The sequence below is a fragment of the Lactuca serriola genome, chromosome 1, assembly GCF_051521515.1.
Source record: "Lactuca serriola cultivar US96UC23 chromosome 1, Lser_US96UC23_V15, whole genome shotgun sequence".
NCBI lineage: Eukaryota > Viridiplantae > Streptophyta > Magnoliopsida > Asterales > Asteraceae > Lactuca > Lactuca serriola.
The window spans coordinates 121,860,709-121,886,867 of NC_136408.1; the positions used below are offsets into that span (position 1 = coordinate 121,860,709).

A 26,159-nucleotide genomic window follows, 5' to 3' on the forward strand; every position below is an offset into this window, starting at 1 on the left:
TTGTGAGCACATATGGTTTTCAACCCTTTTGTTTCTATGATTGATTCTCCATTAGAAATCCCATTTAGACCATTCTTATCCATTTCTTAGCTTGATTATAGTAGAGAGATCACATTGGGTTGAATAGCCTTCAGATCTAGCCATGTTTCAGTCCCAAAAACTTAGATCTAACACCTTTATGAAGCCATTTTGCATGAAAGCCCTAGATCTACTCTTTTAAGTGCCTTTAAACCTTTATGGATGTCTATGTACACGTAAAGATAGAATCTTTATGTGTTAATCAAGCCTTAGGAACCCAGATCAATAAGTTGTATTGTAACAGCCGGAATCTCAGGTATGGTTAAATTATGTTTTTGGGGTGATTTAAGAGGGGACTCGGCGAGTTAGAGCCTAGACTCGCCGAGTAGGATCGCAGACTTGGTCGCGGGTTCGCGACTGGACTCGACGAGTCCAGATATGGACTCGGCGAGTCTACGCTGTTTAGCGAAAACCCTAACCGTTCAGGTTTGGGACGTATAAAAGGGACTTATTGGCCGTCATTGTTCATTTTAGCCTTCTGAGAAGAACCCTAAATCGATTGTGTGCATCTGGAGCAAGGATTATAGGCCATTGTTGATTATAGAAGAGTTGCTGTGCAAGGAAGAGAAGGGATTGGCTAAAGGAATAGCAAGGGAGTCACATTCTGAGGATTGGGGACACACAGAATACATCATCCAGGTAAGAATTCGAGTATACTCTGCTATGTTGATGTGATTATGGAATTAGGGTTTATGGAACCCTTTTGTGAATAGATTGAATGTTACCCTAGTCCCCTAATCGATTGTAACCCTGTATTGGGACCTTTGGAGGTCCAGAATGTCCCATGTCTGTGCATTTAGGGAATTGATGAAGGTTTTGGATTGGAATCCTTATGCCTTAGGTCAAAATGTAAATTATGAATCATAGGGTGTATCATGAGCACTGAAATGAGGACTTTACGTGATGGATCAGCCTAGGAAGGCCAGACCTAGGAATGGTCGGAGCAGTTCTGACTTTAGGATGCAGTTTGAGCGGTTGCATGGCATGGACTCGCCGAGTTCGATGAACAGACTCGGCGAGTAGCTTGAAGATTAACTGGGACTCGTTGAGTTGTTCTTCAGACTCGGCGAGTTGAGTCGGGGTGGCCCCGCGATTCTTCCAGGAGTAACTCGTCGGGTCAAGGAGGATACTCGACGAGTAGAAAGGGAATCTCAGAGAATTGGAGGACGTCTAGACTCGCCGAGTCGCCATGGCACTCGCCGAGTCCGGTCGAGTTGACCGTTGACCGTTGACCGTTGACTGTTGACCAGAGTTGACCTAAGTCTGACTTCTTAGGGATAGTCACACTTAGAAGATATAAGTGTTAATGAGAGATATGTGATGTTATAGGGAAGTTGTAGCTCGACGGATTGTGCACGAGTGATTTCAGGATTTGCTAGCTTTCAGCATTCGCGAGGTGAGTCTTCTCACTATACTGTACCCGGAAGGGTTTGACTGTGTGACCGGAAGGTCAGATATGATATGTGATATGTATGCTATATGTGGTAAGTTATTTGTTATATGTGCTATGTATGTTATGTGGGCCGGAAGGCAATATGTGATGGGCCGGAAGGCGATTATGTTATGGGCCGGAAGGCGTTGTGTTGAGGACCGGAAGGTCAGGGCCTGGAAAGGCGTATGTGCGTAAGTTGTATATTGGGGAACTCACTAAGCATTTATGCTTACAGTTGATATGTATGTGTTTCAGGTACTAGCGAGGACCGTGGGAAGGCGCCGGCGTGATCGGTACACACTGAAGGATGTTTTTATGATCTTGGGATTTAGACAATTTGTATTTGACATGACACTTACATTATTTATGCCTTGTTTTAAATGGAAATACTTTATTTTTAAAATGAAAAATTTGTTTGAAAATTTGCGTTGTTACATGTATGCATTGGTTTTGAGCAGAATCAACTATATAGTAGTTACATGCAACTGACTCGGCGATTCGTTCTTCAGACTCGGCGAGTCGAGTCATGAGTCCTCGTTTTTCCCCTTCATGAGTCATGCCGAGTGGAACCAGTGAGTTACGGGTGGACTCAGTGAGTCGGAGATCAGACTCATTCATGGAGGGACTCGGCGAGTCCAAGGCAATCTTCATATCTCAAGAACAGACTCGGCGAGTTGTTCATACAAATCGGCGAGTCACAGTCAGAGTGTTCATATGTTGAAGGGGAACTCGGCGAGTCGGATGCAGATTGACTGAGTGTTAGTATCGAAGAGGAACTCGTCGAGTCTATGCCAAACTCGACGAGTAGTAGCGAGCAGAAATGAGAAATGAGAGTAAGGACTCGGCGAGTTGGCGGCCCAACTCGACGAGTCAGGTCAACTGTATGTTGACATTGACCAAGAGGTTGACTTTGACCAGGGGTGAAATAGTCATTTTACCCTCAGTATAGTTATCAGTATTTGATTGAGTGTACTTATGGAAATTGTAGCCGGAGAGATACCGGAGCAGCAGCAGACAGTTTCCAGAGCAGTTCATTCAGCAGCCAGACTACGAGGTGAGTTTCCTTCCAGTAGGAACGGGTCTACGGCCACAATGCCGACCCGTCTAGTTAGCAGTCAGTTCCGGACTTCGGTCCGATGCAGTAATTCAGGGTGCTTGATGTCTTTGTGATTCAAGCATGTCTATGTGTTATGTTTTCTGGACTTCAGTCCGCTACAGTATGCAATAAATGTGTTTATGCTAGTTGATATGTGTTTATGCTATGCTATGTTCAGTCAGTTCTAGACTTTGGTCCGATGCAGGGGACAAGGTCCCAGACAGTTCCGGACTTCGGTCCGATGCAGTTAGTTCCGGACTTCAGTCCAATGCAGGGGACAAGGTCCCAGTCAGTTCCGGACTTCGGTCCGATGCAGTTTCTGGACTTCGGTTCGATGCAAAGGGCAAGGCCGTGGTCAGTTCCGGACTCCAATCCGGTGCAGTTTTTGGACTTCGGTCCGATGCAATGGGCAAGGCCCAGTATGTGCTTTATATGTTATTGTATGGTATGTGGTAGTTTGGGGGAGCTCACTAAGCTTCGTGCTTATAGTTTTAGTTTTGGTTTCAGGTACTTCCTCAAGTAAAGGAAAGAGCTCGGGATGATGGCATCGTACACACCACAGCTTCAGTTTGTCCTGGGAGTTGATTAGCTTTTTGTAGATATGATTTGATATAGTCTTGATACAGTTTTTCTCGTGATACTTCGTTATGGTTTTGAGATATTGACGTATGGGTTTTTATTTTATGATATTGATATGATGATTTTAGTAATTTTTAAACAAAATTTTTTGGGTCATATTTTGGGTCGTTTCAGATTGGCACCGCCTGAGATGCAGGAGCTATCATCGCTGTTATAGGAACTGATGGGCAAGTAGTTCATCTGTCCGAGCAGTTCTCCGTGGGGAGCACTGATCCTCTTCTTCAGGAAGAAGGATGGTTCACACTGGATGTGCATCGATTACCAGGAGTTAAACAAGTTAACGGTGAAGAACCGTTATCCATTCCCGATGATGGATCATCTGTTCGATCAGTCGTAGGGATCATCTTGGTTCTCCCAGATAAACCTAAGGTCCGGATACCAACAAGTCAGGATTAGGGAGGAAGACATGGAGAAGACCACGTTCCGGACTCGTTATGGACATTACGAGTTCGTGGTGATGCAATTTGGGCTCACCAACGCGCTGGCAATATTTATGGACCTGATGAATCGGGTGTGCAGACTGATGCTCGATCGCTCGGACATTGTGTTTATAGATGACATCCTTGTATATTTCAAGACCAGGGAGTAGCATGAGGAGCATCTCCGTGAGCTACTGGGAGTTTTGAGACGAGATCAGCTTTATGCCAAGTTCTTGAAATGTGAGTTTTGGTTGTGAAAGGTTCACTTCCTTGGACATCTCGTTAACCAGGAGGGAATTTTGGTCGACCTGGCCAAGATCGAGGAGGTTATGCAGTGGGAGGTTTCGAAATCTCCCTCGAATATCAGGAGCTTCTTGGGATTAGTAGGGTACTACCGGAGATTCATACAAGATTTCTCCAAAATTGCAATACCCCTCACTCATCTGAAGAGGAAGGGGGTAGATTTTCGGTTGGGCCCTAAGCAGCAGACGGTGTTTGAGACCCTTCGGCGGTGGCTGTGTGAGGCTCTAGTCTTGATCCTCCCAGAGGGAGTGCAGGATTTTGTGGGTTTCTGTGATGCATCCATCATCGGACTGGGACCGGTCCTCATGCAGAGAGGATGGGTGATAGCCTACGCGTCATGACAGTTGAAGCCGCACGAGACGAGATAACCCACACACGATCTGGAGTTGGGAGTGGTGGTATTCGCTCTCAAGATTTGGAGAGTTGTACCATCTACACGGACCACAAGAGCTTGAGACACATCATGGATCAGCGAAATCTGAACATGAGGCACCGCAGGCAGCAAAACCAAAATATTCGGACTTTTTGTTTTAAATTACCATGGAATTAATGGATATTATTATTAACAAATCATTTATAAACATAAAAAATATTTTTATTATAAAAAAGGAAATACATTTATTGCTAATTTCTAGGAATAATTTGGTGGTCTAAGTACTCATCTATTGCTTGTTGACCACTCAAACTCTTTACGTTCCTCATATGCATTGTTGTGGATATGATGGTGAGATGTACTCAGTTAGTGTTCCTTTAATGTTGGTGTTCATCTTTTGTTGTTTAACCTAACTACCACTCAACATTCATACCTCACATGTTAACAACCATCAACTAACACACATCCATCAAATGTGAAAAGTGATCTGTGAATGATAGTTTATATGGAAACAAGTGAAGGGTGATTATATATTTAAATTATCATTCAAAGTTTACTTTTCACTCTCGATAGATGTCTGTAATTTGATGGCTGTTAGCAGTTAATGTATGGAGGTTAGATGGTAATTAGGTTAAAAATTATAATAAATTATCTATATGTTCAAGAATCGTTGTGTAATGATATTTTCTAATAACATGTGATCATGTACCGTCATACCTAATAGCAAGTAGACACTACTTGATTGTGTATTAATATATATTATCAAATCGTGTATTGGTCACGCCTAACAAGTTACTTCTTACTATGACACCTATAACGATACATAGGAGGAACCTAGGGACTTTGAAGTGGTCAACAAACAATAGAGAAGTATATAGTCAACCATTCTATTCTTATAAATTAGCAAAAAATGTATTTCCTTTGTTTATAATAAAAAAATTATATGTTTATAAATGATTTATTAATAATAGTATCCATTAATTCCATAGTAATTTTCAGAAAAGTCTCAATATTTTGGTTATCAGGTAATTTTCAGAAAAACCCTAATGTTTTGAGCAAACTAACGAAAAAAGACAGAATACCGGATAAATCTTTGAAATTGGGCAAAAATGCGGAACTCAGACTAGAGATATCAAATGACCTAGGGGACTAGACCTCTAGATGTAGCACTGGATGTATTCCAAGTTTTATCCAATATTCTGTGTTTTTCTGTAAACAAAAATTAGTTTGAGACTTTTTCATAAATTAGACTAAAATTATAAGACTTTTCTGGAGATTTCCCTTTTTATGTGTCAGTCTTGTTTTTATGTTTTAAGTCATTTATTAAATCATGTTTTAGTCTAGTATTAAGTTATGTTTTAAATGTCTATGTTATTTATTATTAGTTGTTTAAAAATAAATAAAATTAATAATGATTTAGAAAAAAAAATGATATGTCATGCCAAAGCGCACCACAACTCCCTATCATCATACTATGTTTATGTGACATGCAAAAAAATGATGTGGTAACATGCTTAGCACACCATCACTCCCTCTAGTCTTATTTTCTTATTCTTCATACATGCCTTTTATTTCTAGTTTATTTCTTATATCCTTAGTATTCATACTTGCCTTTAGTTTCTAGTAGGGCTGACAAAATTGTACAATGGAAAACCAACTAATATGTTACCAGCCGAACCAAGAAACTTGGGAGCCAATATATTTGGTAGCCAACATGTTTGGTTGGTAGTACCATACCAATTGATCAATGTTGGTACGGTAATGGTACAAAAATTGGAATACCATGGTAATACCGTACCAACCAATTCATTTATATATATATATATATATATATATATATATATATATATATATATATATAGGTAGGTTCAAATGTTTTTCACATCTATTTTGTGCTAGAATGCACCAATAAAAATTTAGTATTAATTATATGTATATTATAGTTATAACTCATTTTTATGGAAACTAATTAAATTCGTCATTAATGTCAACAATAATATTCTTTCAGAATAAATTCATATCTAGAAGAATGAGAGTGTATTCTAGTAGAATACACTCTCGTTCTTCATATTACATACAACTTTATTGTATTTTAAGTGATTGAGTCTTGAAACAAAGTACGAACTTATATATAGAAACTTAGATACAAATTCATTCTGAAAGAATGTTATTGCTGGCATTAACGACGGATTTAATTAGTTTCCATAAAAAGAGAATTATAATTATGGATATCATTTAATATACATATAATTATGGAAATCATTTAATATCTATAATTATTTAATTAAATAATTATTTAATTTACTAAATTTCTATTGGTGCATTCTAGCACACAATAAATATAAAAAACAAAATAACCTAGCCCCATATATATATATATATATATATATATATATATATATATATATATATATATATATATATATATATCAACTGTTAATTGTATTTAGTGTTTACAGTTTTATTAACATTATATTAGTCATTTGGTCGTATTAGTCAATAGTTATTACCACGTTAAAGCACAATATTAAAACGTTACTTTAGCATTACTTCAGTAGAATTCTTTTGTAAACTAAAAGAACTACGTAACTAATTTCTATACTACACATCAAAATCCCAATGTCTTTGCTTATTTTTAAATCTTATAATAGAAAATTAAAAGAAGTTGGTATATACCATTACCAATTTGTACCAACCAAACTTGTTGGTAGCCAAATAAATTGGTACCAAGTATACTTGGTACGGTACCGGTAGCAATTTTTTTATACCGGTTATAGTTGGTACAGTACACAATTTAGAGAAAAATGAATTGATACCATACCAATTACACCCCTAATTTCTAGTTTATTTCTTACATATGTAGTTTAAGCTTTGCTTTTTACTAATTCTCACGGTTAAAAAAAAAAAAAAAAAAAAAAACATTTGACGTTAGCACTAATGTTGGTCGGCAAGGATTAAGAGATTAATTAGCTAGATAGAAATTAATCAAGAACCCTAAATTACTATGTACAGGAAAAAAAATTTATTTTGAACGAATCACTTCCCTTTTAATTTTGAATTATGATTGTAAACAAGGATATTTTAATTAATTTTTGAGCAAACATTACAAGAGAAGGTTTAAAAAGAAAAGTTACTAAATACATCAAGAACATATATTTCAAGCCTTATGTCCAAGCAATTGCAAATACTCAATAACTCAATAAGTTAGAATTGAACTTTATTTGATGAAATGAAGTTTAATTATCTAATCCATTGACTATTTCAAATTTGAATGATGTTAGGGATTCGATTGTTTGTTAGAATAATGTTTTCAACATATTTGATCCATATTAAATCCGTAAAAGTCCCCCTATAGTCTTAGAAAGTACATAGACCATGTCCTAACCTACAACACCACATACATAATAAGAAATATACACTTGGATACAAATCCCACTTCCCATATTTACAAAATTTATTCAATAACAACTCAAACTCAATAGGCAAGAAAAATAAAAACATAAGATTACTATACATCTTACAAATAAAAACTCACATCGTTTACGTATGCAATTTACATAAATGTATTTACTCCTTGTTGTCAGAAGACCGATCTTTCTTCTGTCCACCTCCAAGAATACGAGATATCTGTAGACCTCTACTGAACGCTTGGTTGAAAAGCATACGTGTTTGGAATTCTGACACAAATGGAAACCATGCAAGAAATGCAACGGGAGTGAATAAAAGTAACCCCATGATTATTTCATAGTATTGTGCTAGGGTTCTAATCGATGACCACAGTCCAGATCTTCGCAAAAACGGCCTCAAAGCTTGTGATATCTAACAACAGATAACAGACAACAGATAAACAACATCGATTAACATCACTAATAGTAATATGAAAATGGTGGAGTAGATTTAAAAGTAAATAACCCTGCCACGTCAGCAAAAAGTAGAGAATTCTGCTGAGGGGTGATTTTGTAAATACGGTTAAGAAAAAAAAATACTAACCAGAAGTAGTCCCCAGCCAGTAGGGAGGAAGGCAAGGATGCATACGACTATGTCCTTGATTGTCATGTGTGGAAGTGCAACCAATGTGATTAGAGTAGAAGCAAATGCAACAACTATGAAACCATTGATTAATCGGAAGAGAAGTTGATAATCAGCACTAAGAGTTTTTCTCCAATATGACATGGCCTGAAATTAGATGTAAAAAGTCAAACAGATTTGATATGTTGGTCAAAAGTCAACAAAAAAAAAAAAAAAAAAACTTTTATACAAAAATGTTTCATAGATTAAAGCTAAAAAGAGACGGGGTTTTTTAAGGATTATTTTTAAATTAATATAATACATAATTATGAAATAATTAACATTATAAAAACTACACATTAATCATATATATTATATTTTTCTTAGTATAATGTTTGCTTTGTATTAATAATTAGGCCAAATTCCATAAAAACCACTATATTTTGACTATTTTTTTGTTTAATCACCGAAAGATTTTTTTATTTTTGGTTTAACGACCGGGTTTATTATTATGTTTCGAAAAAGTTACTGGAATTATTTCTTGGTAATGGATTGTAAAAAGAGATCGAGAAAATATATTTCTGGTTAGAGTAATTTAAAAAAAAATCCAAAACTATAAAGGTTAAATCATAAAATAAAAATAAAATCTTCCTATGGTTAAACCGAAGAGAAAATATTTTTGGTTGAAGTTCTTTAAAAAAAAATCCAAACTATAATGGTTAAATCACAAAAAAAAAATAATAATAATAATAATAATACAAAATCTTCCTATGGTTAAAATGAAAAAATGGCAAACTGCAATGGTTTTTATAGAATTCAAAGTTTCATGAAGAGTTTTTTTTTAAATATCAAAGTCTTGGTAGTTAAACCAGAAAATATTTTTCCAGTAGTTAAACCCAAAAAAATGGCTTTTATGAAAGTTAGCCTAGTAAATAAAATATAATATATTTTGTAGAGTTCATTTTCTAAAAGTATTCAAATTAGGAAAATCTCCGGTAAAATCTCAATATTTTGCCAATTTACGGTTTAATCCCAACTTTTATTCTTTTAATAAAAAAAGTCCCGACTATTTAAAATAACGAAACATACCTTATTTTTTTTTCAACAGAAAAAAACGAATTATCTTACAAAATTAGATAATTTGGACTTTTCTATTAAAAAACAAAATATTATGAATAAACCATAAACTGATCCAAAATATTGTAAAATTTTCAGATATTTCCCTTCAAATTATATTACTCTTAAGTAACATACCTTCATTACAAGTAGAACTCCAATAAGCACAAGCCACGAAATCCCATAAACCTACACAAACAAAAACAAAATCCAAACAATCAAAAAATCACCATCTATCAATCAACCAAAAATAACACAATCACAAATCACATACCAGAAAACTTTTACTCTCAGTCAAACTCAAATGATACACAAGCCCAAACTGATAAATAAAAAACCTCAACGCCAACAAAATCTCCATAACAGTCCCCCTAACCCCAGACGCCACAAGATGTTCTTGTTCCTTCTCCCACCACGACTCCCAACTTTTATCCACCGAAACCCCAATTCCCCCTCGATTACTAATCCACTTACTCCAATCCGTCCAATCATCCACAATCTTCTGCCACTCAAACCCCGAAGGATTAAACAAAAACGGCGCAAAAAGCCACGATCCCACCATAAACCACATCGAAATCGTAATCAAAATATACGCAACCGATCCCCTATACGATTGCCCAAAAACCTCATACACAACAAGCAAAATCAGAAGCTCGATTCCTTTCACGAAATGGCTTCGAGAGTAGAGTCGGTAGTTTTCGGCGAATTTGGCGTGGAAGACGACGAATCCACGGCCTGTGGCGCGGTACTGTGCGCCGCCGTGGAGGAGAGTCCGGCCGTAGTAGTGGGTTTTGGTGCCGAGGGAGAAGGTGAAGAAGACGGAGGCGAGTTGGAGTTGCATGAGGATGAAATCGGTTAGGGCTTTGTGGAATCCGCGTTCGAGGCCGATTTCCATCATCATTGGAAGCGCCATGAGGAAGCCAATTTGGACGAAGGATTGGGATGCGAGAGCGACTTGAAGGGGTTTGTCGTTTACGACTTGTTTGTTTGTGCTTAATTCTCTTTCGAGTCCACTTAGAACGAGGTATAGGCGTCCATAGAGAAACACGTATACAATAAGCACAGTTACCTGAGATAGAATAGAACACAAGTTTATGGTTCCATTTGTATATGCTTCGTTGAATTTAACTTCAAAATCTTACCAATGTATTGAAGTAAAATCCAACAGTAGTGAAGTAGCAAGAGAGCATGCGAAAGAAATCAAAACGGTGTCCAAGTCTATAAATATCTCGACTCATTGTCTGCTCTCCATTTCCATTTGCAATCTTTGCTTCAAACAATGAGATCTGATTTAAACCAACATCTCTTCCTTTTCCAACTTGAATGTATTCATGATGCGTAACATTTCCACCACGTAATGTGGAATTGAAACCTGAGAGATATAAAAAATGTGAATAAAATATATATAAATGAAACATAAAAGAAGAAACGACATGCCTGCAAATATGTCTTCACTGAGGTTAACGATTTTGGAAGCTTTGCTGACACCACCTCTGGTTAGGTGAAATAGTCTATCGAATACATCTGGATGCCCGTAGTGGAATCTCACTCTGAAATGTGCAGGGAAAATTGGTATTAAAACTATTTTTCAACATAATGTTAAAAGATTGTAAAGCTTACTTTAAGGGGTTGGCTAATAATCTTTGTCCAATAGTTACAAAACTTGTCTCCTGATTTGACATAAACCACGCAAGAGAAGAAACACTGAAAGCATAATATCATATAAAAAAAGGTTAATACTTAATATTAATAAATAAACCAAAAAAAAAAAAATTGTTATTTACCTGCCAGTGAAAATATGTTCCCTGAGGCCAAGTATAGTTGGGGTCCTTACGCCATGTGTGACAAGAAACTCTTGAAGCAAATTTCTCATTTTAAATGCTTCTTCCATGTAGTTATCCTGTTGAATTTATATATGACAATAAATATTAAGCTAATTTAAATAAAAGAGTGTAATTAATTAATAAGAAAAAACTGAAAGCATAAGTACTTGGTTCATATCAATTGTTTGAAGGCCTTCTCCACGTGTAAATATTATTGCATGGTTTTGGTTTTCTGGTTTTCCCTCTCCCAGTATCGCGGGTCCCGGAAGTTTTATACGATATATAACCTGAAAAAAAAATAATAAATAAATTGTCACTTCAGTGTATTTATATGTATAAATCTTATACAACACAAGTTTTATTTAACCTTTTTACAGATTTTTGGTTTTGGACCATTTTGGTCCTTATTTTACTGTTTCATAATGTTTTTTGTCCTTTCAGTTTCAGACTGTTAGGCTCATTCACTTGAGTTGGCACATGAGGGCATTTTGGTCTTTTTCCTTGTAACAATGGCCATATGTTCATATGGAAGAGCTTCCCTGATTCGAACTTTAATGATATTAAAAAATCCAGGAAGATGATTCTACTAGTACCACCCACCTCAAGGAAAAGACCAAAATGCCCTTGTGTACAAAAACGTAATGAAAGAGTGTAATATGGACTAAAAAGGAAAGCATACAAAAAATAAAAGAATCAACTAAGCAGCACATGGACGAAAATGCCCTTGTGTACCTGATCTTGGTTTTGAACTGGATCAGAGGAATCAGCAGACTTTGGAACAGCTTTCACAAGAACTGAATAAAAGGAAACTTTGTCCACCACTTTTTTTGTTTTTTCATTGCTTGTTTCTTCAACCTCATCAATAAAAGCAACACGAAGAGAAGGGTACCTGATCATTAATGTAACCATATACAAAAAAAAATGTTAGAACATACAATATAACAACCAATTTTTTACATGAAGTGCAAAATTCAGGAAATAGCAACGTACTTTAACTCATTTGTGAATTATAGCATCCTACTTCAATTTTTTTAAAAGTAAAATGTTGTAATAGGAAGAAATGAAAGTAGGATGATATAATAAATAAGTGAATGAAAGTACATTGCTATTTATTGCATTTAAAAATATAATAAATTTCATGATTCATACGTAGTCATGAGTCTGAGAATGTCATGAGCATGAGCAAGGCCTGCTCTTTTCTGGATTCCATATTGTTGACATGATACCACATATGAGAACTTCATATCAACCACTGCTTGACATTGTGTCCATAATGATCTATTATTGCTTAAATATTCTTCAGTGTTGGATTCAGCAGCTTTGTAACCTTTCATCAATTCTAAAAAAAAAAAGAGAGATTTTGTATGGTTTATATGACATGTTAATGTTAAATACCATGAAAAAAGCCATGGGAACAAAGAGAAACAGTTTAGTTGAAAGGAATTGAAAGACGAAGGAATGGAATAAGTCATTACCTTTTGTTATTTACAAAACTAGCAAAGTGAACAAACATGAATACCCAAATAAGATTATAATAAAGAAAAAATATTCTCTCGTTACTTTTAGAAAAAAAAAAATTGTGAAACCACTATAAAAGACTTATATTTTGTGTTATTTTTTTCTAGATTAAACCTCAAATTTATTTTTTTTCCTGAAAAAGACCTTGTAGTTTTTGCATTTTTTCCGATCTGACCCTTTGTCATTTTTATCCAAAAAAAAGAAATATTAAATGTGAGGGTTTTTCGAGAAAAACTAAAAAAGTTGAGGGTTTATTTGGGAAAGGTTAGAAGGTTGAGGGTTTTTCCAGGAAAAAAAAAAAAGACAGTTGAGGGTTTTTTCGGAAAAAATATAAGGTCTTTTTTAGGCAAAAAATAAAGTTGAGGTTTAATCCAGAAAAAACACAAAATATAAGGTCTTTTATGAGATTAACACTAAATTTAAAAATAAGAATGGGTTAAAAACTTAAAATAGAATTTCAATTTCAATTTCAATTTCAAAAAAAAAAAAAAAAAAAAAAAAAAAAAAAAAAAACAAAACCCTAAGGAATGAAAATTAAAGAAATGGAAGGAATCAAAGATTCTATTCCATCAAGCAAATCAAACAACTTTTTTCATTCCAACGGAATAAATGATTTATATAGCATATTAGCATGCTAATGTTAAATACCATGGGAACAAAGAGAAAGAGTTTAGTTGGATGGAATTGAAAGACGAAGGAATGGAATGGTCAATTCCATTCCTTCTCCAATTCCATCATACAAAACACAAGCTTATATACTTACCATCATCTTTTGCCATGTCAAGGAAAGTCTGAAGTTCCAATGCTTGTCGATAGTACATCATGCCTCTAACTAATTTTCAGACAAATTTAAAACAGAAGATGATAATCATTTATTTAGTTAACACAAAATTTAAAAACTCAAAATTCATGAAAAGATCATATAAATATAAATACCAGTTTTAGTTAGTGTTTGGCCTCTATATGATGCCCAATGGCGAAGCTCTTCTTCCATTTCTGGATTACCTTTCATTTCATCTTCATGTTTATATCCCACCCGTTGAAGAAAATTCTCCCATTCATCTGTATATCACATAGTTATTCAGTATCATTTTCACATGGATTTAATGACAAAAAAAAAAAATGATAATAATAAAGTAAACTGACCTGGGAAAATTTTCTGCAAGTAAAAAAGGATGGAAACTCCATCTTCATTTGGTTTTTCCAATGCATCCATTGAGAAAAGAACATCCTCATTGAAGTAAGGAGTAAGAACCCTTAGATAGAAAAAGTAGTACAAAAAGAATATCAATATGTGTTTATTAAAGTTAACTTATATTCCTATCAACATGGCTTTTCCCAATATGTAAAACACTACTTTTATATTATTTGTTGTTAAAGCATTGTATTTTGGAAACTCTATCCATTATAGCAAAAGGATAGGAAAAAGAATATATTCATTCTTGAAAATTGGTAAAAGAAAATTATAGGCCAAAGTGTTTTGTAACTTTATCTCCTATGTGAACAATAAGATGACATTAAAACCTGTTAATTTATGTCATATCATCAAAATCTCAATCTGAGGTTACCTTCTCCTATATTATGTAAATTTTTTTAAGTATAATGCTCTAATAAGAACTAATATGAAAGTATGATACTATAATTAAAAAAAATGGAAAGTACAGAGTTACAACTAGCTTATTTTGAGCTTTTTAAGTTGTCATGTTTGACAAGCCAAAAAGTAGCTTATAAGCTAGCTTTTTAAAAAGCTACTTAGACTAGCTTTTTCAAATTTTACCAAATATACCCCTTAATTAATTATAGAAACACGTTCTTTTAAATGTCCTTTTATGTCATTTTATATATTTCAGCTAGTTTTACCAAACACCATTTTTTATCAGCTAGTTTTTCAGCTATCAGCTAGCAGCTAGCTTTTCAGCTAATGCGCCAAATGCTAGTTTCTATAAATATTGTTTTTGACTTGCTAACTATATACGGGACCCACAAATGGAAGTGTCTAGATCACAAATGCTAGTTTCTATAAATATTGTTTTTGAGCAATATCTATTTTGTGATTTACCTCAAATGCTAGTTTCTATAAATATTGTTTTTGCGCAATATCTATTTTGTGATTTACGTCAAATGCTAGTTTCTATAAATATTTTTTTGACTTGCTAACTATATACGAGACCCACAAATGGAAGTGTCTAGATGACAATAATCAAAGGATGTATTATAAGTGTTTCAAATGACATTTATTTTCTGATTATATTTATTAAATAGTAAATAAGGTGCAAAGTAAACTTACGAGAAAGATATCATGTTTCTAACTTTGGGTGCTTTAGGCATATCCATAAACAATGAATTTGAGAAGAAAGAGATTCGCCTTCTGGCTTCTATGTTTGAAGGTACATCCATAGCAGATTCCTTTTCAGTAAGCAACAGATGAAGCCTTCTTATCTGGAAACAATATTAATAAAAACATGGTTTACAAATAATGAAATAAGGTAAATGTTAGGAGTAAAAACTAAAAACTTACTTTCTCTTTCCAAGCATCTATTTCTTTTGTAACAGGAAAATTAAGAGCTGCAAAGAATTTCTGATATTGTTTATCGTGTTGAGCTTCTTGGTTTCCATAAGCACCACCATGGTTTGATTCCATCAAACTGTATTTGGGAAGCAAAAGAATTTAATTAATTAATTAATAATAGTTATTCAGGAATGTCAATTATGCAACTTGAGAATTAACCTAGAAATTGGTGCATCCCTCATTATGTCTCTTGTCATAATCTCCAACATGTTAAGTAATACAATTACAACACCATCTTTGTCTCCTTCTTCATTTTTCATCTGTAGAAAACAAAGATTGTGAATTAAGCAAATATCTTTAAAAAAAATATATGTTATTGAATTTTTACGTAGTTTACTTACCAAAAACTCAATAAGCTTAACAAATTGAAAAGTGAGGCTAGGTAGGGCCCGCATATCAAACTCATTTAAAAGTTCTCCCTTCTCTATGAGTGTGTCAACCGTGTTGAATATCTCAGTCAAAACACTGAAAATAGTCAAACCACATTAAAGGACAAATTAGTCAAATATAAAACAAGGCTAAATGAGGAAACAGTTCATTTGTACTATAGCATCCTACTTTCTTGCTTTTTATTAGATGATGTTGCTATAATTGAGAAGATTTTCAAAGTAGGATGATATAATGAACAAATCAATATTCAATAGTGAAAGGACTAGAATGGTAATTTATTTACATACTTTTTTTCACGATCCCCTAAAACAAGAAAATTGAGAATATTTTTGCATGAAGCATAGCATTCGCGAACTGCATAGTCCATATAACTGTCTGAATTCAGCCTCTTTTTCAGTTCAGAGTACCTCCCATTACTGTCTTTTGCCATATCCAACGCTATAGGAAGCTGCAAAATCACCATTAAAGATGTCAATATATATATATATATATATATATATATATATATATATATATATATATATATATATATATATATCAACATATGGAATGAGTAAGAAACCTTGCTAGCAAGCAAAAATGGAGGCCACTGAATGAGATCCAAATCAACATCTGTCCAGTATGGCATGAGTAACAGAGCCTTTTCACTAATAGCCATAACAAAATCCATGTAGAAATCAGTAAAAAAAAAAGGTTTTTTACTTTTTTAAGGGATATGAAAGTATGAAATGATTTAAATCATGTAGAACAACACCTGTCATTTATCAAATCCTCTTCTCTGAAACTTGTAATGATTTTATTCCACATTTGAGCAAACCTTGCTGCCTCACCTTTATCAGATGTGTTCTGAAATAGATACATAAAACTGATAAGTATAAGAAAAGTCAAAGTCAAAAGAATGTGTACCTTGTGGTTAGTTAACTAATGAGAAGATGATAAAATTTAACCTTAGTGATTCTACGTGATAGAGTAGCCTTGAGTCCCCTTTTAGTCTTTTCACTATTTTCTGCTGGAATTAACCATTTGTTAAAAGCAAATGGCAGTTGCTCAAACCTACTTCTCAACATTTCCAGTGTTCGTATCTGAAAAAGAAGAAAACATTTGACAAATAAGAAAACAAAATAAAAAAACAGAAACAAGATGTAAGAAATAGTTAAAATTTAAAATACCAACCTCTCCAAGACGCCTAAATGCACCATAGAAACCACCAAATATAGTTGAAAAGATAGCATACCAAATTTGTGTATCCATGAAATATACCTGTTGAAGATAAAATTAAAAGTTACAGTTTAAAAACTTAGAGGAAAGTGATAGAAGAAAATAAATAAAAGTAAAAGTAACATACAAGAATAATAGGAGCCCAAAGTGCAATTACAACACCAAGATTGTTGCTAGCTGAAAAGAGGAAAAAAAACAATGTGGAAATCATAATCAACTTCATTTCATGGTGTAACTAATTACTAATGGACTTGTTTATTATATGCACAAAAGCATACTTTGGGGGAAGAACTCATGCCATTGGTAACGTCTTATGTGAACATTCATAATTGCTTTTGTAGGACCCACTAGAGGCTTTATCTGTAATATAAGAAAAAATATAAATAAATAAATAAATTATTCTCACTAAGACTATAAGAAGTGTAGATAAGTGTTGGACGAAAAAGATTAAGAACATGAGAAACACCTCTAAGTAGTAGCTGAAAGCTAACTTTGCCACTAAGAGGATAACCCAAAAGAATGTGTACCTAATAAAGAACATTTTTAAGTATATATAATTATATATATAACAATTTCAGCCAATATGCAAATGTGATTTTATTAAGGAAGTCCTACTTGATTAGGGAAAGAGGATCTTCATGCATTCCCCTCCCCACATAAAGTGGAAGCTGCAGATTTTTAAAAACTGTTAAAAACAATATTCTGAATGGTTAATGTCGCTATTTAGCAACCAATTATTCCCATTTTGCTATTTAAGTCCCTAATCTTTTTAATTGTACTCAATATCTCACTAAACATCTAATGTGTTTTCAGTTACACCATTGACCTAAGTGGCATCATGGAAACAAAATGTTCACATTATATGTCCACCTGGTGCCTACATGGCGTCCATGCGGATTGCCACATGGACACAATTTGAACCGTTTTGCCAATTGTACGCCATGTAGGATGCCACATAGGATCGAATGGTGTAATTGAAAACACATTAGAGACCTATTTAGTACAATTAAATGATTGGGGGATTGAACAACAAAAATAAAACAATTTTAAGTATAAAAAATTTATATTTTGGAAGGTTTTTTGTGTACCTGTGACCACCACATGATGAATCTGACAATTCTGTAATTTGATCTCTCTAGTTTTCTACGGAAAAAGGGTAGGAGGAATAATAATGCTGAAAGCATGTTTGGAGACAAGTAAACAACAATTGCTAAAATGAATAAAGAAGGGGAACTTGGTCCACTTCCAAACCAACTCTTCATGGTTTGACCAAATCCAGAAGGATTATTCAAACTATAAGAATATGTAATTGGTAAAACTATGACCCAAGCTGCTGCTGAAAGTGTCTTCAATATGTATCGAAGCTTCACGTGAAATGACATGCTAAACCTTGCTTTCCACATCATCACCAGATCAATGACAGCTGGAAAATGACTTTAGGTATTAGTCTATGTGATTGTAACAATTTATCATATATAGATTAGCAGTGTCACAGTCACATTGTGTAAAGGTTTAATCCCCTTTCTTGTGTGGGATCACTATTAATGTAATTGGAGTGACTTGAGATATTAGTCTATGTGATTGTAACAATTTATCATATAGTGGATTTTGTCGTGGTTCTTCTCTTGTTTTGGAGTTTTACATGTAAATTATTGTGTTGAATTTTCTCCATCATTTTTCATTGAACAAGTTGTTGGGAATCTTTGAGGCCATTTTTCCAACAGTAACATAGTCTTAATGGTGATAAAGTGAATTTGTAGAACTTTTAGGTTTGACTTGCAAAAGTCAAAATCGATACTGCAAACAGAGTATGTAATTAGTTAGTTACCTTGTCCAAGTTTCAAAATTGCTGCTGTTATGAAGATGCTCAAAACTTTCTTGAACACTTCTCCATCAAATACAGAGCCTAGTTTACCAGATCCATTCCATGCTATAATAATCATTGCCTTCAGTTGGTAGTTTATGTTAGGCATGAGAGGAATTATTAATATAACAAAGCTAAAGAAAGCATTATAATTTATAACACATACACACACAAAAATAAATAAATAAATAAAATAAGATTACCTGTAAACATAAAATGAAAAAGCTCCACATCCTATCAAAACTCCTAAATATATGCCAGTATGAATCTATCTCAACAAAATTGATCTTCCCTACCCACCTCCTACTACCAGTAGGTTTTTCCACCTGAAAATAAATAAACAATAAGGTTTAAAATAAGAATCTGATACAGGAAGTCATTTTTTATTTTTTATTATTTTAAAAAGAGTAAAATAATACTCACCTCATCCTCTTTAACTTCATCAGGCACATGAAAGAAATCAGCATCAGCTCGCATTGGCCATCCTATGCGAAAACAATCAACTGACCTAAAATGTTACACCAATTTAGTAACATATTTAACAAAAAAAATTTCATAAAAAAAAAATTGAAATTTGATTCAAGATTTATGAAAAATGAGATACCAGAAGTACTCATTCAGATCATCATAATTTCTCCATTGAGAATGCTTTGTCTTTCCTCCTTTGCTTTTATGAGCTTCCTACAAGGAACAATAAAATGAGAATTATGAAGTGTAAGTCTAAAACTTACATGAAATTAAAAGACCTTTATGTACACACCTTTGCAATTGTATTGTAGATAGGAGTCACAACTTTCATCAAGAATGCCTCTTTTTCACCTCCATATGCAGGTTTAATATTCTCACCAGTTACAGAACTCACACTTCCAGCCAGCAAACCATAAAGTTCAAATGCCATCTGTGAATATAAAAAGTAAATTACATTTTTGGACACTGAAAATAGCTATTTCTTTCGATGTTGATCCTTATTTGAGGTTTTTGTACATTTTTGGTCCCTATGCCAAGTGAAATAACAATTTTTGGGACTAAAATTGCAAAAATCAGCTATACTCGGGGACCAAAAAAGTCATTTTAATCGGAAGAGGGACCAAAACGTTACAAAAACCTCAAATAAGGAGAAGAACTGCAATAAAAAGGTTTTTGGGACCAAATTTTAAATAATTAGCTATACTTAGGGACCAAAGTTATAATTTACTCGAATATAAATGGAAAGGTAAATAAGGTTTCTAAAATTACTTCAATGTTGGTCCTTATTTGAGGTTTTTGTATATTTTTGGTCCCTGTCCCAAGTGAAATGACTATTTTTGGGACCAAATTTTCAAAAATCAGCTATACTTAGGGACCAAAAAGGTCATTTTACTGGGAAGAGGGACCAAAAACGCTACAAAAATCTCAAATAAGGAGCAAAATTGCAAGAAAGGCTTTTTAGGACCAAAATTAAAATAACTAGCTATACTCAGGGACCAAAATAGTAATTTACTCGAATATAAATGAAAAGCTTAATAAGGTTTCTAAAATTACTTCAATATTGGTCCTTATTTTGAGGTTTTTGTACATTTTTGGTCCCTGTCCCAAGTGAAATGACAAATTTTGGAACCAAAATTGCAAAAATCAGCTCTACATAGGGACCAAATAAGTTGTTTTACTGGAAAGAAGGACCAAAAACGTTACAAAAACCTCAAATAAGGAGCAAAATTGCAAGAAAAGAAAAAAAAAACTTTTTGGGACCAAAATTAAAATAACTAGCTATACTCAGGGACCAAAATAGTAATTTACTCGAGTATAAATGAAAATGTTAATAAGATTTCTAAAATTACTTGATGTAAAAGAATAAAAAGGAGTATTGGAAAGAGCATAAGAGGATCAAAATATTGCATACGTGGTGATAGATGTAGCAAAGGCATTCAGGCATAAATCTCAAGTTTGCAGCTTCACCCCATATAAGAAGATACAAACCCATGTATAAAAGTTTCCTTTGTTGCCTTTCTTTTTGAATATTTGGGAACCTGAAATACAACAATATTGTGAAACTAAAAAACCAAAGGGTCAATAATAAATAACTACAAAAAAAATTAAACTCACGTAAGACTATCTTTGCGACCCAAATATTTGCACCACTTCAGGTAATTTTCAAAAAGTTTATCCATCACCTCATCAACTGCCACATCATCCAACTATTTAAAAAAAAAAACAATTTGCAAGAATGTCAGCAGAAATGAATATGCAAGTATGTACATTAAAAATAGAGTAAATTACGAAAATGGTCCCTGTATTCTCTGATTTTACTGTGTTTAGTACAAAAACTGAAAGTTTTTTTCAGTTTTGGTCCTTATTTCAAGGTTTTATATCAAGTTTGGTTCCTAGAATCTTGAAATAAGGACCAAATATGAAACCTTGAAATAAGAACCAAAAGAAAGTCCCATGGACTAAAAATCGATATGAAACATTGAAATAAGGACCAGAACTGAAAAAAGTTTCAGTTTGGATTAAACACGGGAAAAATCAGAAAGCACAGGGACTATTTTTTGTAATTTACTCTTACAACTATTTAACGCTAGACTCTGTAGTAAAAGACCTTAGATTGTTGAATTGTAAATTTTGGTCCTTATTTTAAGGTTTTATATCGAGTTTGGTTCCCAGAATCTTGAAATAAGGACCAAAACTGATATGAGACCTTGAAATAAGGGCCAAAAGAAACCTTGAAATAAGGACCAACATTGAAAAAGGCTTCAGCTTGGACTAAACAAGGTAAAAAAAGAAAGAACGGGGACTATTTTTGTAATTTACTTTTACAACTATTTAATGCTGCATTCTGAAGCAAAATGCCTTAGGTTGTTGGCCTGTCGTTGGGAATTGTCAATTTCGGTCCTTATTTCAAGGTTTTATATCGAATTTGGTTCCAAAATCTTGAAATAAGGACCAAAACTGATATGAAACCTTGATAAAAGGGCCACGTGAAAGTACCATGAACCAAAAAATCAATATGAAAACTTGAAAGGACCAAAACTGAAAAACAATTTCAATTTGGACAAAACACGGTAAAACTCAGAAAGTATAGGGACTAGTTTGTAATTAACTCTTACAACTATTAATGCCACACACTCTGAAGTAAAATACCTTACATTGTTGGCCATGTTTTAGGAATTGTCAATTTTGGTCCTCATTTCAAGGTTTCATATCAAGTTTAATTCCCAATATCTTGAAATAACTAAATAAGGACCAAATCAGATATGAAACCTTGAAATAAGGACCAAAACTGAAAAAGGATTCAGTTTGGACCAAACAGGGTAAAAATCAGAAAACACAGGGACTATTTTCATAATTTACTCTTACAACTATTTAATGCTACTCTCTGGAGTAAAATACCTTAGGTTGTTGACCAGTCTTTGGGAATTGTCGAATATGAACATTTGCAAGTAACAAGATCAAGTGTTCCCTTTGATTCGAGACACTATCTTTCTGAAAATCAATAAAAGTTACACCAAAATCATCTAAAAAAAAAAAACATATTTTATTGTATGAATCACAAAGCAACAAACCTGAAAACCAAACATAGCCTGTAGCCAATCCAATATGTCTTCATCTTCCTTTTTATTGTAGCCTTTTGGCCATGGTAGACCTCTGGTATTTCTGAGAGCAGAGACAGAAGCTTGTATCTACAAATTCAACAAGTAAAAATCTCTCTTATATTAAATATGGGCAAAATGCAAGAAATGGTGTAGACAGGGACCATTTTTGTAATTTTTTTTAAACACATGGACCGTTTCTGTAAAATAATCTGCACAGAGACCTTCAGGGAGAACTTTTGTAATTTATTTTCTACATAGGGACCAAACCTGCCAACATACGAAAGTCTTGAACACATGGACTGTTTGTTTCTGTAAAAAAAATCTGCATAGGGACCTTTTCGGTAAATTAGGACAGTTTTTGTAATTTATTTTCTACACAGGGACCAAACCTGACGAGAGACAAAACTGTTGTGGCCAAAGTATGAAACCTAAAAGTATAATATTCGTTTCTCCTTTCTAATTGGACATATATAATAATATGGGCAAAATGCAAGAAATAACAATGTAGCTTCTAATTTTTCCTTATTACAACACGTTGTACTTTCAAATTATTCCTTATTAGAGCATTGTACTTTAAAAAAAAGTTACCCAATATAGTAATAGGTAACAAGTTAACAAGTTTTTATGCCACGTCATCATCCACATAGGATGTGCAGCTGTAAACATTTGTTGATAGATTTAAAATCCTAAAAGTTCTGTTGTGTTCTTCAGTTTATTCGATAAGAAATTAAATATGCAAAAGGGTAGAATCGGAAAAGTAAAAGATTTTTGGAACAAACCTCTGGATATGTCATAATAGCTTGATTAGAACTATCGGGATCAAGTGGAAGTATATTATAAGGTGCATACATTCTTGTCTTCTCTTCAACCTTTGTGTTTGCTTCCAATATCTATAATTATAATTTACCAAAATTACATATAGTCATATACAAATATAAGTTTATATTAAAGGGTTATCTCATAAAAGATCTTATATTGTGTTTTTTCCAGATTAAACCTCATCTTTATTTTTTTCATGAAAAAGACCTTGTATTTTCTTTCACTTTTTTCGAAAAGAACCCTCAACTTTGTATTTTTTTTTCCCGAAAAAAAACCCTCAACCTTCTGAATGTTTCCAAATAAACCCTCAACTTTTTTAGTTTTTCCTGAAAAAACCCTCACATTTTACAACTTTTTAAGGGTTAATCTCAAAAAAGACCTCATATTTTGTGTTTTTTCCGGATTAAACCTCATATTTATTTTTTGCCTGAAAAAGACCTTGTATTTTTTTCATTTTTTTCCGCTTTGGCGCTTTTAGTCATTTTTTTTCCAAAAAAATTGTAAAATGTGAGGGTTTTTTCGTGAAAAACTAAAAAAATTGAGGGTTTATTTGGAAGCATTTAGAAGGTTGAGGGTTTTTTTTTGAAAAAAAATACAAAGTTGAGGGCTTTTTCGGAAAAAATATAAAAACACAAGGTCTTTTTCAGGCAAAAAATAACTTTGAGGTTTAATCCCGAAAAAACACAAAATATTAGGTCTTTTTCGAGATTAACCCACCTTTTTTGGTGAAAATGACTAAAAGGGCCAGATTGGAAAAAATAAAAATAAAAAATACAAAGCCTTTTTCATGAAAAAAATAAAGATGAGGTTTAATACGGGAAAAAACACAAAATATAAGGTCTTTTATGAGATTAACCCTATATTAAATGAATTTCTTGAAAGAAGAAAAATATCCAACATTACCTCCTTTGCCACCTCAACTCCATCTATCTGATTCACAGCCTTTAATACCTCAAAAAGAACCGCAGCAGTTTGATAAGCTTTTGTAAGACGCGTACTGAAATCACAAGAAAACATCTACAATCAAGAAATGGAAAAAATACAAAAAAGACAAAAATACCCCTGAAGAGATACGATTACCGATCGGCTTTATCAGCATTTTGTAAGGCTTGAATGTACTTTCCATAATAATGGCGATAATAGCTTTGCATTTCACGAGCATCACTCTTTGTTCTCCCTGCTAATGTTGTTTGATCTTCCTATATAAAATACAAAGAAGGTTTTCAATGAAATGCTACTCATAAAATGGAAATAAGGAAATTTTGATGAAATATATATATATATATATATATATATATATATATATATATATATATAAATAATAATTGATGGAAAAGAAGAGAAGACATACCCTCTCTAGGCGTTGAAGTAGAGCAGTTTTGAATTGACGAACACCACGACCACTTGATGTTGGATCTAGTCTATGAGCTTTCTCAAAGGCATAGAATCGACCTATTTAAGCATATGATAAGTTTCTTGATGCCTTTGCATTTAAGCAAGAAAAGTGAGCTAAAAAATTAATGATATACCTTACTAAAGAATGAGAACAAGAAGCATTTGGTTATAAAAATCATTGCATTTATTAGCACTACAAGACAAACTAACAAGTAACAAGATATCCAACTTATAATAACTTGCCCTAATTTTATCACAATATGAAGTAGCTTTATCATTGTACTCTTTTTAAACCAATTGCAACCACAAGGCTAAAGCTAAAAACACAAAAGGAATGTGTCCCAAAATAATAGCATGAACAAATATGGATTATTGAAAACAATAAGAACATCTAGTCAGATACAGAAACAGATAAGTACTTACAAAGATAGCCAACCCTAGGGTTACTTGGTTCAACTTCATTAGCAACACGAAGAATAGGTGCTATTTCAACAAGAGATGAAGGCACTACTTCACTATCCATCATAGCCTCACCACCTAAATTGCCAGCTGTTTGAGTTCTCAGCAGCCTGCCAGGTGGCTGCTGATCAGATCCTCTTCTAGTGTAAGCCATTGTTTCTTCAGATTCTTCTTGCTGAAGAGCTTAAATTCACTCTAAATTACCTGTTGGTATAGCAATCAGTATCATATAGAGTACACTTTTGATCAGATAAGCTTCGATTAGATAAAGAGAAAGAGAGAGGGAGAAGCTTTCAGTTATTCTAAAGTAGCACATGTTTGGCCAGAAAACAAAAGATCAACTTTCTATCCACAGTCAAACAGTGGACCAAATTTTCGAAATTCATTAAGGAATCTTTGAAGGAAGAGCTTCAACTCTATTCAATTTGTCGTTATTGTAAGAAAATAATCGAAGACCTTAAGAAACCGAGTTCATCGAATATCTCAGATTCGTTAAAACCCAAAATTCAATCTAGTTTTCATCGGAAAAGTTCAAATTCATAAAGTCAAAACCCTTAAAGTAACTTTATCTTCTTCGATTAGTGAATCTTCATACGATCATCAAATAACAAACGATGAAGACGATTATGAACTTACCAAGTAACTAACGCATCAAAGTTCCATAGAAGGTATAACTTCGCATGAGTAGCTACAGTAATTTCTTTTCACTAATTGCATATATTTTGTGTGTGGGGTGGTTGGGTGTATGGATAAGGAGACATCCAATCAGAAAAAGTAGCTGAAATCAAGTAAAAACTAAGAAGAAGCAGAGAAGCTTCACTGAGAATACATATGAGAGAGAAAGAAAAACGGAGAAAGGGACGTTGGAGACCTTTGCTACTTTAAACAAAAATAAAACTAAATTTTACACTTAGGTCTATAACTTTGGCTTTTTGTTAAAGAGCAATATAAATCATAAAAATATCTATCAAAAAGAGTAAATAACACGAATGGTTCTTATGGTTTAGGGTAATTTGCATGTTTAGTTTTTATTTTATTTGTTTCACTCGGAAGGTACTTATTATTTGTTTT

General features: G+C 33.4%; 1 protein-coding gene across 2 annotated transcripts; it reads right to left on the bottom strand.

Moving 5' to 3' along the window:
• Positions 1-7,742: 7,742 nt before the first annotated feature.
• LOC145098116 (callose synthase 2-like) lies at positions 7,743-25,952 on the bottom strand. Of its 2 annotated transcripts, XM_079035796.1 has the most exons (43): positions 25,725-25,952; positions 25,053-25,292; positions 24,586-24,686; positions 24,315-24,433; positions 24,138-24,231; positions 23,195-23,305; positions 22,386-22,502; positions 22,213-22,305; positions 20,929-21,020; positions 20,726-20,852; positions 19,607-19,744; positions 19,451-19,527; positions 19,270-19,354; positions 19,050-19,172; positions 18,811-18,928; positions 18,071-18,405; positions 17,598-17,650; positions 17,449-17,509; positions 17,261-17,342; positions 17,110-17,159; positions 16,938-17,024; positions 16,712-16,846; positions 16,519-16,610; positions 16,327-16,411; positions 16,052-16,212; positions 15,716-15,839; positions 15,534-15,634; positions 15,324-15,450; positions 15,093-15,244; positions 13,952-14,061; positions 13,742-13,867; positions 13,569-13,637; positions 12,437-12,626; positions 12,020-12,176; positions 11,455-11,574; positions 11,249-11,364; positions 11,085-11,168; positions 10,902-11,014; positions 10,607-10,836; positions 9,739-10,533; positions 9,603-9,653; positions 8,331-8,516; positions 7,743-8,159 (listed from the first exon to the last, which is right to left on the bottom strand). In XM_079035796.1, exons 2-43 carry the CDS (start codon positions 25,240-25,242, stop codon positions 7,908-7,910), a joined length of 5,829 nt encoding a protein of 1,942 aa, XP_078891922.1. In that variant the 5' UTR covers positions 25,243-25,292; positions 25,725-25,952; the 3' UTR covers positions 7,743-7,907. The 2 variants fall into 2 exon arrangements, with proteins under 2 accessions (XP_078891922.1, XP_078891917.1); XM_079035791.1 differs by having other exon boundaries at positions 16,052-16,411.
• Between the last annotated feature and the right edge of the window lie 207 nt (positions 25,953-26,159).